At 44.0% G+C, this 17,394-nt stretch overlaps 1 protein-coding gene across 3 annotated transcripts in view; it reads left to right on the top strand.

Moving 5' to 3' along the window:
- The window catches only part of mical3a (microtubule associated monooxygenase, calponin and LIM domain containing 3a), a 65,530-nt gene extending 48,159 nt beyond the window's left edge, over positions 1-17,371 (top strand). For 2 of the 3 annotated variants that reach the window (XM_044036292.1, XM_044036293.1), the window contains 11 exons: positions 72-2,091; positions 2,178-2,272; positions 2,681-2,860; positions 3,781-3,831; positions 4,656-4,763; positions 7,056-7,149; positions 7,925-7,975; positions 8,943-8,993; positions 14,142-14,241; positions 14,670-14,743; positions 15,337-17,371. In XM_044036292.1, coding sequence (XP_043892227.1) covers positions 72-2,091; positions 2,178-2,272; positions 2,681-2,860; positions 3,781-3,831; positions 4,656-4,763; positions 7,056-7,149; positions 7,925-7,975; positions 8,943-8,993; positions 14,142-14,241; positions 14,670-14,743; positions 15,337-15,521 — 3,009 coding nt within the window. In that variant the 3' untranslated portion in view covers positions 15,522-17,371. The remainder of the gene's footprint in view (positions 1-71; positions 2,092-2,177; positions 2,273-2,680; positions 2,861-3,780; positions 3,832-4,655; positions 4,764-7,055; positions 7,150-7,924; positions 7,976-8,942; positions 8,994-14,141; positions 14,242-14,669; positions 14,744-15,336) is intronic. The other variant, XM_044036295.1, reaches the window with a different exon arrangement.
- The last annotated feature ends 23 nt before the right edge of the window (positions 17,372-17,394 follow it).

Genomic DNA, 17,394 nt, shown 5'->3' on the forward strand with positions numbered 1-17,394 from the left:
TTAACAGGCTGGAGATATTCGATTGTGGTTTTGAGTAAATCCTGATCAATGTTCTCTCTCTTCTTTTGCAGATACCTCTTGTGATATCTCCTGACACCCGCTTTTTCCCAGATCCTTTCATACCTGAGGAAACCAAGCCTGAGGGGATGACGCCGCCTTCTCCAGCTGCTAGGAGCCCCCTGTGCCCTTCACCTGTCCCTTCTCCTTCTCTGGGCACTTTTCCCGTCAATGACTTTGCTACATTGCCACCCACTTCTCCCACCAAATCACCTGCTGCCTCTCCAATCACGCCAGGAATTAAGTCGCCAGTCAGTTCCGCCGTCAAGTCTCCTGTTGGCTCACCCATGTGCTCCCAGCCCACACTGCTCCCAGAGGCTTGCACTCCTAAATCTCCAGTTTACCCCCACTCTATTTGCCCTCTCACAGGTAACCCTCTCTCCCCACTTTGTTCCCAGCCTCTGCCTTGTCATGAGCCGTCGTCGCCGCTCACCTCAGACTCACCTGTTAGAACGCAGCCCGTTCCCGCGGTCACGTCAACACCCATGAACAAAACTGACAACGGCACGCCCGAGCCTCCAAAGTCTATAGACTCCTCGACAGAGGAGAGCTCATCTAAAAAATCCGATATCATTGAGGAGTTTTGGCTCAAGAGTGCTGAGATAAGAAAGAGCCTTGGTTTGACTCCTTTGGATCGCAGTAGTAAAATCTTAGAGAAGAGTGTCGTAAAGGCTCCGACACAGGACCCAACTCCTGTAAAGACAGAGTCTCCTGATATGTCGGAGGGACAGAAGCCTGCCTTAGCTGGTCGCACTGTTATTCGCAGACTGAACATCACTCTCGAGGGTCAGGTCATTACACCCCTCGCTCCTGTGGAGCCCAAGGGCAAGGGCTCTGATAAGCGGGACCTCAGCAGCAGCTCTGGCCTGGGCCTGAATGGTAGCATGGCCACCAGCCAGACAGTGAACAGTGACAGCTACAGTATGTCTGACTCCACTATGCTCACGCCACCCTCCAGCCCGCCACCGCCTGTGCCTGCTAATCAGTCGCCAGCTGTGCTCCGACAGCAGAGACACCAAGTGTCCTGGAGCAACGGGACAGAAAAACGTCCATCGGAGCGTGCCAAAGAGCCGGCCAAAACCAAGACTCCCGTCCCTGCTCCGAGGACCCAGCTGAGTCCTGTGTCTGTGCCCAAGCCTGCACCAAGGAAAGTCTCATCACCACAGGCAGAACCAGAGCCAGCTCCCGTGGTTGTCATGAGGGAGAAGAAGAAGCCTCGACCGGCGGAGGCGAGGAAGTCTTTTGTGGAGACCGTGGAGGAGATTCCATTTGCTGATGACGTGGAGGAGACGTATGACGAACGGACACCAGAGACGAGCATGAACAGGTATGTTACACCGCCCACTAGCAGGCCCGGCAGAGAAAAACCCCCGCTGCACCTGGCTCTAGCAATGGAAAACGGCAAACCCAATATCGCAAGCAACACCGTTACCAAGCAACAAAGGGCAACTCAGTTCTCCACCGAGGCCAAGGAGATCGCCGAGGAGAGAATAAGGGCCAGAGAAAAGTCTGTCAAGAGCCAGGCACTGAAAGATGCCATGGCCAAGCAGCTAAACAAAATGAAAGAATCTGACATCGACAAGGGTGCCATACCCAAGGTAGCCTGGAGTGTGACCCCAGATACCGCCACTAAAAGTAAGAAGTCAGCCGGCTCACCCAAGACATCGGCCGTGAAAGCCCTGGAGTCGAAGAAGGCGGAGACTCTGCCAGAGCGCTTCTTCAGCAGCAGCAAGAGCCTCGACAGCTCGGTGGTTTCGTCTGACGGCTCCTCTACAAGCAAGAGCAAGAAAAGGAGCTCCCTCTTCTCGCCACGCAAGAATAAGAAGGAGAAAAAAGCCAAGAATGACGGCAGCAGGCTCTCTGGCGCGGAAGAGACGCCGCCCAAACACAAGTCTTTATGGAAGGCCGTGTTCTCGGGGTACAAGAAGGACAAGAAGAAGAAGGGGGAGAAATTGTGTCCGGGTTCGCCGTCCTCGAGCTCCACCACTCAGGACTCTGGGAAAAAGAGAGCATCGTCTCCTGGGACATCGTCAGGTAACAGAGGTGATCCGGTGCTTGAAGGATGGAAAATGGAAATCGGAGGGTGGAAATGAATTTCTTTACTTCTTCTATGTTTTCAGACTTAAAAACGCGCAGAAACTTGAGCTTCTCCGAGGACTCGGACCTGTCCTGTGATGACGTTCTGGAGAGATCCTCCCAGAAGTCAAAGGCAGACGTGAGTAACAACAAACACTGACATGTAAAGCATCGCAAAGCCAGCTGACTGACACACTAGATGGTGTAACTAATCTCTGATAAGATATTTTAGTTTGTAAACATCTCTTGACACTGACTAAAAACTAGGTTTTTAAAACATAACCAGTAAGGATGAATCATCATTTTCACAAAGATTTAGAACCTTTTCAGTGTCCAAATTTCATTCCTAGTCTATATGACCTTTCCAAGCAACAGTGAATGAAAACAAAACCTCTTGCAGACAGGCTTTGCGAGGTTTGGCAAGTTTTAAAATCAAAATGTCTGTTTCTGTTTTGCTTCCTTTTTAAAAAAAAAAACAACAAAAAAAAAAAAACAAAGCAAAAAAACAGAACGAACTTTGCTTTTGAATAATTTCTTCCGCCCCTAGCGACATACGGACATCTTTGACCTAGTGTCAGACATGCAAAAGGGAGCGATTCAGGAGGAGAAACTGCACAAGGAGAAAAGGAGAGAGTTAAAGGAGAAAAGGAGAGTGAAAGAGAGGCATAAAGAGATAGAGCGGGAAAACGAGGTTGATCGAGAAAAGAAGGAGAAAGACGACGAGGAGGTATTGTGCAGTGGTGGTGAATGATTTTGAATTTCATCTCAACACTTACTTAGAGATGTGAATATCAGCAGCTTTTTTTCTTAGCTTGTCCTTTGGCTTTTGAGACTGACCTAAAAACAGTTTATTTATACATTAAATTAACCTTTTTCTCATTCCGTGGCATTTGAATAAAAGAACACCGCGATGCCTTAAATATGCATCAGTCACTAAACAAGGCGCGATTCACTAAATGTGCCGGAAGCACGGACTCTGCAGAAATTTAGCACACACACACACACATTTCTATAAAATAAGCTCATATATTTAAATGAATTTGCATTGATCGTGTTGACGGCTGAAACTCAAAATGATCATCTCCACTGCTTCGTGGTTTGTGTATGTGTATCTGGTGGTTTAGATAGATCCAGTAGAGCTCACATCCAGAGGCATGAAGGGAAGGATGGGGGGGTACATGCTTCCATTTTCTTTCCTTCATTTTGACAATGTGTAACAAAGGCACATTTTTCCCCACAAATATTGATCTGAGTTTGGATAAATACACCTTCAGAACCTCAAGGTCAAAGGTGTTTCATGCCTGCCAGGTGTTGTGTAACTCAATAAGGAGTAGTGAGGAGTAGTCTCGTGTCTAGTACAGTGATGATGATGCTTTTCTAGATTTCTCTTCCCGTTTTATGGGAAGAAAAGTCTCTGGTTCATATCTCGTGATTTGTGATTTAGTTTTGGTCCGTCTCGTTCGACTCGTTCGGAATTAACACGGACATGTTGGGACAGTGTATTAACATTGCCTGTTGTGATCATACCTGCTAAGTTATTGTTTGTTTTATTTTAATTTAACATAATTCATTAACCCATTTTTAATCATATCACCTGTATCATGTTTGTTTTCCTCCCTTTTTTTTTTGTTTTATGTCGTCCCCAAGTCTGTTTATGTTCCTCACGCACTGGCGTTCAAGAGATCATACGCCACAAAGGTAGTATTACATACATTCCCATTGATAACACCCACCCTGCTCACCCACCCCCCCGCGCATGTGCCACCTTACAATCATAACACTTTATGTGCATCAGGCCTCAGCCTGTAACTGTCCCCTCTGGATGCATGTGACAGTCGGACTGCGGCACTCCCTCACTCACTCACTCACTCACTCACTCACTCACTCACTCACTCACTGCTGGAAACCCTCTCTGTTAAAAACAACGACTTTTTACAGCCGTGCTCACCTCTCTGGCGACTTTGAAACCTCTGCATTTCTTGACAGTTCCTGTCTGACCGGTATGATATTAACTTGCCAATCTGTCGCTGTGGCGCTGTTCCAGTCTGGTAACTGGAATAACACACATTTTTCCCTCAGAGCTATTCTCGCTTTCTCTCTACTTGTGCCAGCCCTGGGGGAAATGCTGTCGCTTATTCACGCACTTATTACTACAGAAGGTTTCAGTGTGACGATAACAGTGACTTATGTCTGTGTCACATGCTTTTTCCAAGATGTTTATGCTACCTTGAAACCATGATTCACGAAGCGTGTGTAGATGGAAGGTAGAATAAGATGTGTTGTTGATGTTGGATCCACTCATTCTAGAAGATGCCTCTCCTCTCCTGTCCTCTCCTCTCCTCTCCTCTCTCTCTCCCTCCCTCTCCTCTCCTCTCTCCTCTCCTCTCCTCTCCTCTCATTCAGTCTAGCCTGGAGGGCCAGTGCTCTGCAGAGCCAATTGTACAGATTAGCAGCTCCTAAAAAAAAAAAAAAGAAAGAAAAAAAAACGGCCTACGTAATCCATGTTTTTGTTGTTCTACCAGAAAACCTACACAGAAGAAGAGCTGAACGCCAAGCTCACACGGCGAGTGCAGAAAGCTGCGCGGCGACAAGCCAAGCAGGAGGAGCTCAAGAGGCTGCACAGAGCCCAGGTAAGTGACCGCCAGCAACTCTCCACTCTTGTTTTTTTAGTGTCTGTGGTAATATTTGGTCTTCTTCCAGGTCATTTTAATGTCATCAAGTTGTGGACTGAATAGATTTTCGCACATGACGCGGTATCATTAGCGATGTCCTGATCACCTTTCTTGGCCCCAAATCCTGATCCAACCTTTTTACTGTTGAGCATCTGCTGACATTCAGTCTCCGTTTGATACTTGTCAAACTACGAAGACTTTACCTAGATAAAAAAAAAAAAATACTCACTGTCGGTAAAATAAATAATATTCCTCACTGAAGTTCAGAGAGAACAGCCTTGTTTGTCATCTGTCTGCACTGCTGCTGCTGCTGCTGTTGTGAGGAGGTGGTCGAGAGAGAGAGAGAGAATGTTGAGGCATCAGCTCTGTCTGAGCAAAACAAACACTGTTTGTGTACAACATGTTATTTTAATGCAACTCCGAATAGTGGAAATATTGTTTCTCTACGTGTTTGCCAAACAGGTGGTTTTGATACTGGTGTCATTGTTTTAAACTCGAGTTACAGCTGTGTTCTCACAAGCACGCACTCTGTGTTGTATTTGTGGCTTTGTGAGGACCAACAAATCATATAAACCATACAGAGTGAAGTCATTTTGGCAAAGTGAGGACCTACTGGCTGGTCCTCACATCTTTAAAGGGCTTAGTTGGGCGTTTAAAGATATGGTTTTGGCACTTAGTTGTGATGGTTAAGGTGGCTGTGAGGACACATTTTGATTCAAACCCGACCTTGTGAGGACATTTTGGGCTGGTCCTCACATCTATTCTGGAGTTTTTGAGGGTTAAGACTTAGTTTTAGGTTCAAGGTTAGGGTTAGGCATTTAGTTGTAATGGTGTTCTCACTCCAAACTAGACATAATAATATAATAAGAACACAAACACCGATTACATGAAATAAATAATGCCAAAAGAAATGATCACAATAACGCCACTGCTGTAAATGATTGGGTAAAAGTTGAGGTCAGGATCAGGACATCCCTAAATACCACAGCTGTTCAATTCCTGCATGTTCAATGAGGTATGCTTGCTAGAACTCGTGGAAGACGACGTTGTTATTGCAGCCACTGTGAGTTTTCCCGTTTTCCTACCACTCCTATGCGAATCGTTTCACCTCCTGGGATGAGTCCATAATATTCATGCTTTGGTCAGGAAATCATCTGCGATTGATGTTGTAAATCCACAGTCGGGCTTCTTCTCCACTGACTCAGCGCTTTTCCTGGAGCTGGTGCATTTAGCTGGCTTGAATGTTGCCTCCAGTTAGTAGTTATTTACTGAGCCCCAACCGCTGCTTCTCATTTAGCTCCTGTTGCTGCATCGCACTGATAAAGTCGAGCCCTGAGTGATACTGTTAGTCGGGGGAAGCGGGTTTCTCTAACTAAGCACTTTCTGCTCATTGTGAACCTCTTTAACCTGATCAGCCAACCAACCAATTATTCCACAGTAACGTGTTATGCAAAAAGCAAATCTCTCTCTCAGTCACGGGTACATTTATTGAATCATTTCAACCTAGATTTACGTCATTTTCATTTATTTCACCTTTATTATGCTATAATAGAAATCTAATGGCACCCGCAGCAGCGCAGACTGTAGTAATCCATCACTGTAATGGTACCAAAGTATTCTAAAATGATAGTAATTGCCTTAAAAATGTTCCTGCCACTTTAAGAGCTCATAGTTCATATTTTATCATTAGTACTTAGAAGTGTTCGTCGTAGAATTCTTACTTCTTCCTACCTGTTTTTTTACCTGACTGCCTTCATGGACATGGTCCATATCCAGCTACAATTTCTGCTCCTCTCTTTGATTGAGCAAATCATTCAGCGGCAAAATCACCTCTCGGCAAGAAAATGTCTCTGACTTGAGTCAAACTGTCCTTTCCATCACTGCCTCCTCTTCCATGTCACTGCCAATAAGAAGTGAGAGCTTGGAAGTCGAGAGATGAGAGAGAACGTTTGGTGAAATCTGTGAAATCATACTTTTAATGCCAATCCGAGGAGGCTGGAGACATCGGCGCGGGTCGAATTACCTGTACCCGTATTGAACTTTCCCGAAAGAAAACTCTGCAGCTGCTTCCTGTTGAAGGTTTTTTAAGGACGAGTTTAGCTGCAATTCCCAGTGAATGTTATTGTTCTCTGTACCGGCGTCAGACAACTTGAGTTGTTTTTATATAAAGCGTTGTGCCAGTGTTTGTTTTGTTTTGCGCTCGGGTGCATTTCATTAACGATGTGACCCTGCCCCGCCGTGTCTGCTCAGATTATCCAGAGACAGTTGGAGCAGGTGGAGGAGAAGCAGCGGCAGCTGGAGGAGAGGGGCGTAGCTGTGGAGAAAGCGTTGCGAGGAGAAGCAGGTAAAACAACTTGTCACATACACCTTCATGCCTTTTCGAAAAGAAAACAATCAATGTGGTCATCCAGTGTGTAGCAGCTGCCTCTGCTGCAGCGAACCACAACACCTATTTCCACTGAATTAAAGGGTGAAGTAAGTGGCCTTGTGAGACACGTTTTTTTATTGTTATTATAATGCCAGTTCATTCCTCTCTAGTGCTCTGCGGGGATTAATTATATCAAAGATTAAAATGACGGAACATAAAAATGCATTGCCTCAGAAAGGCTGCCCTTTTGCGATCACTTAGATCAATGCCGAAGTCACCGTCTGCATTTTATTCCGTTGTTCTAAAGCGAGCCCAAACGCAGGTTTGTCACTTCAAAGTAATAAGCCCCAATTGTTCCTGACAGGGGACTATCACAGACGACATACCTCTGAGATGAAGAATGCATAATTTAACAGCGAGCAGCGCGGTTCATTATTGTGTACAGTTTTATCAGCACGTGAAGCATAAATAGTGTTCAGTAGCAATAACACATCTCTTCATTTTTGTACGGGAGGTTGAAACGTTATCCTCTGCAGACCTGACAGCTTATTCCTTCCTAAATTATTTTAAAAAAAATTGTATCATGCAAATGAATGCAAGTCATCTAGATGCGCTGAACATGGAGCGTTCCCTCTAATATGACCACTTCCTCACCCACCAAATAACGTTTTACTCCCCCCCCCCTCCCATCAGCTGTTTCTGTAATTACTTGTTTATGTTTTAACTTGTTTACCACTCTACTCTCTTAAAGGATTGTATAAAGGTACTTATACGTTACCCAAACAGCACAAAAGAAGATCAGGTATTAGATTTAGTTTTCTTTTCTTTTTCTTTTAAAAAAAACCAAACAATTAATGACATGCGACAATGGCTCCATCTGTGATGACACACTGCAACAGTTCTCCATCTCTGAACGTTGTCGATCCCTGTTTGTCCATGACATGTCCGCCATCGTCCGTCAGTCCGAGCTGCATGCCAGTCGGCGGGGGAATGTGTGTCCCAACATAGATTTGTGTGTTTCCATTCTGAATGTATTTCCACTGCCTCTCAACGAGGAGAGTTCACGTTATTTATTTATTTATTTTTTTCTATAAATGCGATCAAAAATCAAATTAAATTTGGATTACTGGTTGACATCACCCTTATCAGAATATTCTGCAAGCATTTGCTACAGCTGAGTGACTGAGTGATAGAGATGTTTGCCAGTATCGTATCTTCTACTTAAATAGTAATATATAATGTATAATATGCACTCTAAGGTCTTATTTAACACTCAGCCACTCTTTTATCAATAGAAAATATCAAAGTATTGACTCCCATTGCTATCAAACCCTGGTAAAAGTGGATTGGGTCGTACGTGAGTGGAATTTCAACTCTTTTCTCGTTGTCTGAGCGCAGTGCAACTTCAAATCGAATCAGATGCACTTGGTAAGAGCAAACGTGCACGCGCTGCTTTGTCAGCGCCGAGCGGCTAATTGTGTGAAATTAAGCAGACGCCAGTGCAACACACAGCGAGACAGCAAATCTATGTAACTGCCTGTCATCATTTTTGGGAAATGCCATGTACTGTTGCACAACACAAACCACATTATGCACTGTGGTGAAAACTGATGGACTCTCTCTGTTCTGATCGTTGCTGCAGTGTGTGTGTGTGTGTGTGTGTGTGTGTTTGCAAGAACATGCATGGTTTGCTGAGGAATTTTGTTTGTGTGCCCAGTTTGGGGCTGTGTAAAATAACTCCTATCTCTAATATATCCCTGTCATTGTAGACTATTGGGGAGATTCTAATTACAGTGAAATCCTGGACTTGCATCTGGGCGGTATGTATTTCAAATCTGTCGCTTTGAAACTAACCTAATGGCTAATCCAATCTTCCCCCTCCCTCCCCGTTTTTTTTTTTTTTTTTTTACTACTTGAGCTTTGCACCCCTCATATCTCCCTTGAATGCTGACTGACTGACTGACTGGTTGGTTGGTTAGTTGGCTTGTAGCCTCAATGCAATACTTTCTGTTTTAATATTTGTTCCTCCCTTCTCCCATTCCCAATCCCCCATCCCTCCACCCTCTGTGGGTTTTTTAGTTCAGACACTCTTTACATCAAACGGAGATCAGACACTTGGCCTCACGCTGTCCTCTTTAGATTGTCTTTGATCTCTGTAAACTTATGAATGATGAATGAACAAATTAATGAGTAACTTATTTGTTGCTCGGCGCAAACTGCAGGATGAGGCACAAACCGCAGCGCATGAGCTGAAGAGCGGCTCAGTGAAATACTGCATGCGCGGGATGTAAGTGGCTGTGACGTCTTGACTTTTTCACACCACAGTTTTACCTCTTTAAAAAAACAAGTATGAGACGTTTTAGCATGAGATAATTGAATGGCGATTTATCCCTTAAATTAAAAATGACATACGACATAAAACCATCAACCAACAGGTGTTAATCTGCCTCATGTACTATATTTCTGCTCTAAGATTATGTGTATATGACACATAATCAAGTCTCACCTAGTTGTATTTTCCATCAATCAAGCAATGATTTTGTCACAGGGAAAATTGGCATTTCATTCAATATTATGTTTGTAGTAAGGAAAGCTACTGTACATTCACACACGCACACCTTTCCTCGCACAGAGCCCTAAATACCCACGTCTTCCGTGCATGTATTTTTATAACCTGCCCCTGATCGGACTCACACCCTGAAGTGCCGGCCTGACTTGCAGCCTCCCCCGCTGACCTCCTGTGCTGCTCTAGTTTTGTCCATTTTGCCCCAGCAAAGGCTTCCTTGACTTTTCTCATACCTGCTCAGTTGCACAACTCCACGAGTATTAATGAGTGTGTGATTGTGAGTGTGCGTGTGCGCGCATAATCTCGCGTGTGTAGTGCGTACGTATGTGTAATCCCTTGACCCTCCGCTGCTTTGTCTAATTGTGATTAGTTAGCTGTGTCTAGGTAAGACGTCACGTGGTATACGTTGTTATCTCTGTGGACTGTGGCTTTGTTTGAATATGAGTCAATGGCGTCTTTTTTTCCCTCCTCCTCATGTCTTTGTCATTGTATTTACAGTGTGAAGGAGGAAAAAGGGCGTACCCTCATATTTAATCAGGGCCTGTGCGTCTCTGTGTGGGGTTTTCGCCGCCTGTTGTTGTCACTAATCAAACAGGAGATTGTGTGGAGCTTTGATGTGCATATTAACATGCGGATGACTTGGTTTAACCCGGGGTCGCGAGGGTGTCATCCACGTCTTCTCTGTCTGGCTCGATCGAGGGATGAGGAACTGTAACACTGTGACCGAACATCATACTTTTAAGGTGCAGAGTTGCTGTCTCAGCATGACTGTGCTTGAGCCCTGCAGGGGGCACCAGCACTATAGCCAGGGTCAGTGTGTGTCTGTACACTTAGATCAGGATTCTCCTTTCAATTTTCATCCCCTACTTCCATCGATTACATAATCCAGTTCTTGATTTATTGAATGTTTGTTGGTTACGGTGCGTTTCACAACCGTATTTGCATGATTTGGTGAAGCCGTGATTTCATTAGGGCTGTGATTTGCCCCAAACTGATATTATTCCGAGCTGTGGTTGTGTTTTTCTTCTCTGTGATAGTCCCTTGCAGCATTTCACTCTTCCAGCTCCAATTGAAGCGCCCTGTGTCCATCTCATTTTAATGTCATGTAATGATGCATACTTTATTTGTCTTTTTTTATCTATGGTCTGTTTGCTATAATTATTTCCACAATCTCCCTGAAGCTCTTTCCCCCCATTTGAACTCATTTATTCTTCATCCTACACTTGCTTTACAGTCTTGATTTTGAGGCTTATTAGGGGAGCATCCACTATCTCCTCTCGATAAAACTGTGTTTTGCTGGTGCATATAAGTACTCATTTGCAATTCAAAATGGAGACACACTTAAAAAGTCACCACTCTGGAGACAAATTGTGCCGAGTGGTCTAAACATGTTCAAGTAATGTTTACAAGGAGAGGCTGAAAGGTCTTTTAAAGAAGAAGCAATTATCTGTGTGTGAAGAGAGATGAATCTGCCACTGATCAGTAATGGCTTTTTTAATGAGATGAAATTACCTGTGGACCTGACATAGAGAGTTCTGGATGAAATAAAGACTATCTGAAGAATTGCAGAAGGAAGATCAAAAAGGAGGCATTATTTTTCTTTTTGGGCCCAGTTTTTCTGCCTTCTGTTGTTTCCTTTTCCTATGTTTACCCTTTTTTCATCCCTCACACCACACAGATGATCTCTCCCACCTTCCTCTCCCTAGGTGATTTGTCTTCTCCCTATCACAGTGCTCCTGCCCTCCTTTGATTTTCTCCTTAATGTTTTTTTCTTCCTCACCCCCCCACGCATCTACCCTTCTTGCCCTTCACCTGTCCTCCCACACCCTGTGTCCTCCACTCTTTCGCTTACATCTCTGCTATTCCTCCTGCATTTTTGTCCATTATTCTCTCTCCCTCTCTCTCTTTCTCTCTCCCTCGTCACCCTTTCACATCACTCCCCTCACACTCTTTCCCCCTCTGTCTTGTGGAAGTTGAGCCCTTTGTGGGGATGCCACGCCGAAGACCCCTCTCCTTCTGCCTCTGCTGTTCCCCTGAAGGTAACGTAACCCTTTGCCGCCTTTGGCTGACGGTTGTGGCGGGTTACCATGGCAACCGTAAGGACATCCGGGTTACCCCTCTCCCCTACACGTGTCCTCCTTGTCCTGTCCTCGTTGTTATCGGGCTCAGTAGACTTTTCGCAAAACGCACTGAACTACAGACGTTTATCGTAAGAAAGTTGATTAAAAATGTACATTTTGTCCACTGGATAAGAACACATGCTGTTAGATGTGTTAGTCGTGTGTACGCAGACTATCGCTATTGTTAATGTAAAGTCTAATATACTCTAGTAAATAAGAGCAGCTGCCTTGTGGTTAATGTTCCACGTTTGGCCAGGTCTTTTTTAGACTTATGAGTCTTATAATCCCAGAAAACGACTTAGATGAACCGTGACGTGACCCCCGCCTCGAGCAGTTTGCTGCAAAGCACGGCGTCTTTTACTTTTTTTTAGGCAGGCCATAATGATTTAGTACAGTCCGTAATCATTGGAGGCGATGAAGAAATCCATACTTCTTCTTTAGAGAAGTCAGATTAAGATAAGTCAGGGTACGGAGTTCAGTAGGATCGGCGTGAGGCAAATGTTTTTTTAATTTATTGCTGCTGAACTGAACACTTTAACTTGGCACGTACCCTTTTGTGGTCAAAAGGTTCATGACAAAAAAACACTTGATAGTAAAAAAAAAAAAAGCACTCAAATAAAACCTTTAGAAATGTGGCTACTGTGATGTTGATAGGACAGGTTGTGGGTTTTCGTTCAGTATATTCAGTTTATACTGAATCGTCAACAAGCACGTGTTTTCTGTCTGGATAAAATGAATTAGAAAGCGGCGTCGCCTTTTTTAGTATCAGTTTTTCAGGTGTTTCAGGAATTTTCTGCAGTGTCGTGTAACAGGGAAATGTTTATATAAGTGAGATGTGGCTAGCTTTCGGCCAAGTTTGCGGTTTTTAACGAGTGACAACTTGCATGGTGTGATGGTGTAAATCAGTGTTGTTGCCTTGAAACGCTGAATTGATCACCTGGTTTGTTCCTGTATCTAACACCTGTCGGTGGAACTTCTTCTAATTCATGTAGAGAAGTGTGCTTTTGTTTTTTCAAGTGGTGAACTGGTTTTGTTTTTGCAAATCTTTCTTTGTTCCGGTGGATCGTTTTGGTTGAAATGGTGTAGAGAGAGCGAAAGAAGAAAAAAAAAAACACACACACTCATTGTAGGATAGGTTTGGAAAACTCACTTTTGCTTTTTCTTCCTCCTTTGTCTTCACATAGTGCATTCCTCAGCATTGTGAGCGGCTTTACTCCAGCTTTGCCTCTCTCTCCCTCTCTCTCTGTCCCTTGTCTCTTAATTAGTGAGACCACAGCCATGCAATATATATGTGTACAACGTTTTTTCTTTTCTCGTTTCGCAAGAGCCGCCTCGTCCCCACCAGCTAAGTATGTCACGCTGCATCGCGGTCTGCCTTTCGGCGTTTCATTGAAACTGCCTGGGCTCCACCTGCTGCAGTCAGATAAACAAAAGTGTGCATCGCCACAGCAGCAGAACTTTCTAAGCATGCCACAGTGACTGCCCCCCCCCCCTGCATACAGTATTGTGGAACTGTGGGGGAGGTTTGCAGCTACTCTGAGCTCAGACTTTATTGTGAAAAACCAGTACATGCCGACAGTCGCATCGGACGTGTGGTTTCCTGGGGCAAAATTAATAGAGGAGTGTACACTGTTGGTCTCAGTGACGAGTCGTTCATGAACATTTAAATGTGTCATAAATGTAAGGGTGGCGGAGTGTTTTATAACATTTTTGTATACCCTCAAGCTGTTCGGCATGAATGGTCTAAAGGGATTTTATTTTTGTTGGTGGATCAATAATGTGACGGATGGAAAACGTTTATTGGTCCTTGGGTTCATTTTCCTCTTATGATTTGAAATCACTGATTGGTGTGTTTGTTTGTTTGTTTGAACTTTCTCTGGGGAAAGGAAAATAGAAAGGAGGAGGTAGTTGCTCCCCGGAGCAGCTACGTCTGACACAGCTCCAAAATGGGTAACACTCAACGTTGCAATAACATGTATCGTCTGTGTGTGTGTTTGTATATGTGTGTGTGTGTGTGTGGGAGAGCATGGACTGGTAAGTGCGCATTGACGCCAAATCAACCAAATAGCTCCCCACCGTCGCCTGTGCACCATCTTTCATGACACACGACTGACCGCGCAGGCGTCGTGTCCATTGCTCCACCTCCAACCATCCCTCATTGAGGACATCCTGGCTTGGCTGTCATCGCACTGCCTGTGTCTGTGTCTCTGACGTCAGTGTCGGACTCTCCCACCAGTGAGTGGTCTCTCACTCGTTCCTCTGTGCTCCGTCTCACCCTCCAGGCATGGGCAAGAAGGACGACCCTAAACTAATGCAAGAGTGGTTCAAGCTCGTCCAAGAGAAGAATGCCCTGGTCCGCTATGAGTCAGAACTCATGATATTGTGAGTATGTGATGTTGACGACGGGGAAGCTAAGTGGGGAACTAATGAGTTCAAGGTACTTTTTCCTTTCAAAGAATTGCAGCCAAGATGAATCCATCCTAAATGACTGCTTACTTATTTTGTGATCGTTCTGCATATTACATCATTAGTTTTAAAAGGCGGTTAGCCCTTTGCAAAGTCATAATCGTTTTGCAACATAATAAAATGAAATATGAAGAGATCACATTTGCAATCCATTAAACACCTTTATTGCACTTTCTGACAAGTAATTAAATGACCCAGTGTTATGTCATTAATTTTTTTTTGTTACTCTTTTTTTGGATTAACTAATCTTTTTTTTTTTTTATGCTGACTCTAGTTTCCCTTCAGAACTTAAAGTGTTTGCCTTTGCAAACTAAGCCTGTCCAAACTTTGCTTTTGTCCCCAAGTGCTCGAGAGCTGGAGCTGGAGGACCGACAGAGCCGACTGCAGCAGGAACTCAGGGAACGGATGGCTGTGGAAGGTAAACAGAGGAATGTTAATTGAAGGGCATATGTTGTGTTTCTCAGGGGTCTCCACTTTCCTTTGGTGCATTCGATTTTTTTTGTCCGCGTGTGAGAGTTTCTGCAGAGCTACAAAGGCCAGAGTCTGTCGCAAAGCGCAGTCGCCCTCTCTCCCAGGGAAAACTTTGCTCTTAAAGTTTGCATTCCTGGCTTGTTCTCTTCAAGCATCTTGGCAATAAATAACACGCGACATGCGCACAGTATACGTAAGTGAGATTGACTCCAACTGATAAGACGGAACCGACGCTCTTGTTATTGTGGCAACGGTGGTATTTACAGCTGATCAGGAAGCCTCTGGTTAAGGGGCATGACATTTCCAAAAACATGCTCTCAGGCTCTAAGTGTTTGCACAGTCACATTAGAGTTGGCCGACTGGCTAAGTAGAGCAGCCTGAGGCAGCAGTGTTTGAAACAAGGTGATGAGACCCTCCAATTATAACAGTATATACACTTAAACTACCAATCCCGTATCCTGTCTCTGAATCTTATCAATACACCTTCAATGTGCTCTCTTCTTGTTTCTCTGATTTCTCCTTCCACTTTACCTCTGTCAGATCACCTGAAGACAGAGAAGGAGCTTGCTCAGGAGAAGCAGATTCTGAATGAGATGTTGGAGGTGGTGGAGCAGCGTGACGCCCTGGTGGCCCTCCTGGAGGAGCAGAGGCTTCGGGAGAAGGAGGAAGACAAGGACCTAGAGGCGGTCATGCTCTCAAAAGGCTTCAACCTCAACTGGGCTTAAAAGGGAGTGAAGCACTAGCTTATTATCATCATCTTTGATCAAAGTAGCCTGCTGAACATGGACTCTGGCAGTTGGTTCTGAAACTGTCACACCTGCAGCAGTGAATGTGTTACGTGTTATTTCCCGACACACACACACACACACACACACACACAATGGCTGCCTCTGAAATTGAGGCGACCTGCCACGTTTACATAACTTCCCGCTGAAATGCAGTCCTGCAGTTTTGCTTGTGCTCGCTGTCTGTGGGCGGAGAGGCAAGTACATTCTCGACGTTATTATCGCAGGCCTCGCCAGGATCCTCTCAAACAGGTGAGGGCCTTTGGGAGGACGTTTAAAAGACTTGTTTCATTCTTGACTATCTAAAGGGAAGAGTGCAGTTTGGTCCTGCTGATGTAAAGGAATTGTAAAGCATTGTGTTTTTTTCCGTGTACAGTAGTGTAGAGCAAGTCGGATCATTTTCAGCAGACGGTTTTTCCCCCTCTCTCTGAACATTACTGGCAACCGAGGTGTGAATAACTGCTCAGTCCGTCTGTAGGAAAGACGTCCTCCACCGAAGACGGACTGACTTCTGCATCCGTACGAACCACAGAGACGCTATGTGAAAGGCGCTCGCTTGAGTCAACACAAAGAACCCATTAAATATGGACACATCTTTATGTATGTAGGAGTTTTGTTAGCTTTTGACAGATAAACACTTTTTGGAGATTTTTTGACAGCAGAGTGCCCAGAAACCCATTATCTTGCACTTGTGCAAAAATCTCATGCACCCATTAGCCACTGCATGTCAGGAATGAAGGCTGCAGACATAAAAGAGAACTTTATAGCTAGACAGAATACAGATCTACACTATAAATGAATATTAAGACACTTCACATGACTCGGGTAATGATGGGCTTCTTTGTCGGATGCTGCTCAGTGTGTATGTCACACTGACTGCTTCTGTTGACAAACACCCTTATTCAATATTGGATTTTGTTCTTTAGGTTTTCTGCTTTGATGAACAGCAGCGAGTTAAATTGACTGTTGACAGGATTATAATGAGAAGAACTCTGTTTTCGGGTTCATTTAACATTGTGATGTCTATTATCATTCATGAATCTGATTTCACTGTTATTTAATGGCAGATCGGTGGAGCTCATGTCACTCATTCTGTGCCACAGGACTGTCTCTGCTGGTGGATATGCAATATTTAAGGAGTACACCGCAGGAACACACGCACTAGATAACACGTAGATCAGTATATGGCAGTGTTAATCCTTTACCCTTGAACAAAATGCCTTTTTTCATTTTAATTATCCATATTTAATTTATGTTTTTGAGGTAGTCATGTCTGTGCATCCCACTGGAACTCAAGTTTTTTTCCCTCTTTTTCAAATATTTACACTACAGCAGTTCTCCAAGCGAACAAAGATTTTTAATAGGACACTGAAGCAAAGTGCTTTATGAGCAACTTGCATTTGACAGAAACATTATGGTTTATCTGGGGGGCAGTCACATCTTACAGCCTTTTTTTTTGACAACTGTAAAGAAATCCAGGTGGTCACTGTTTTATGGCACAGAAACACTAGAGGCTATATTTATGACTCTGTATGAGCTGTAAATAAACAAAGTGTTACATAATTTTAAGGGTTGTTGTTTTAGACGAAGTGTGATGAGTTTTGATTTGATTGTATTGATATTTATTAACATGTGTGCAAACTGTATTATATGTAAAGAAAATGAATCCTAATTTTTAAACTGTTCTGTTGACACATGACTCAAAAATGTAAATGCTTCATGTAGCTAAAATGCATAGGGGTGTTGGATGTATGCTGGAAACGGCAATAAAACAATGCAGTTCTTTTAAATGTTTGTCCACTGGAATCTATTT

Source organism: Solea senegalensis, linkage group LG10 (assembly GCF_019176455.1).
Source record: "Solea senegalensis isolate Sse05_10M linkage group LG10, IFAPA_SoseM_1, whole genome shotgun sequence".
Taxonomy (NCBI): domain Eukaryota; kingdom Metazoa; phylum Chordata; class Actinopteri; order Pleuronectiformes; family Soleidae; genus Solea; species Solea senegalensis.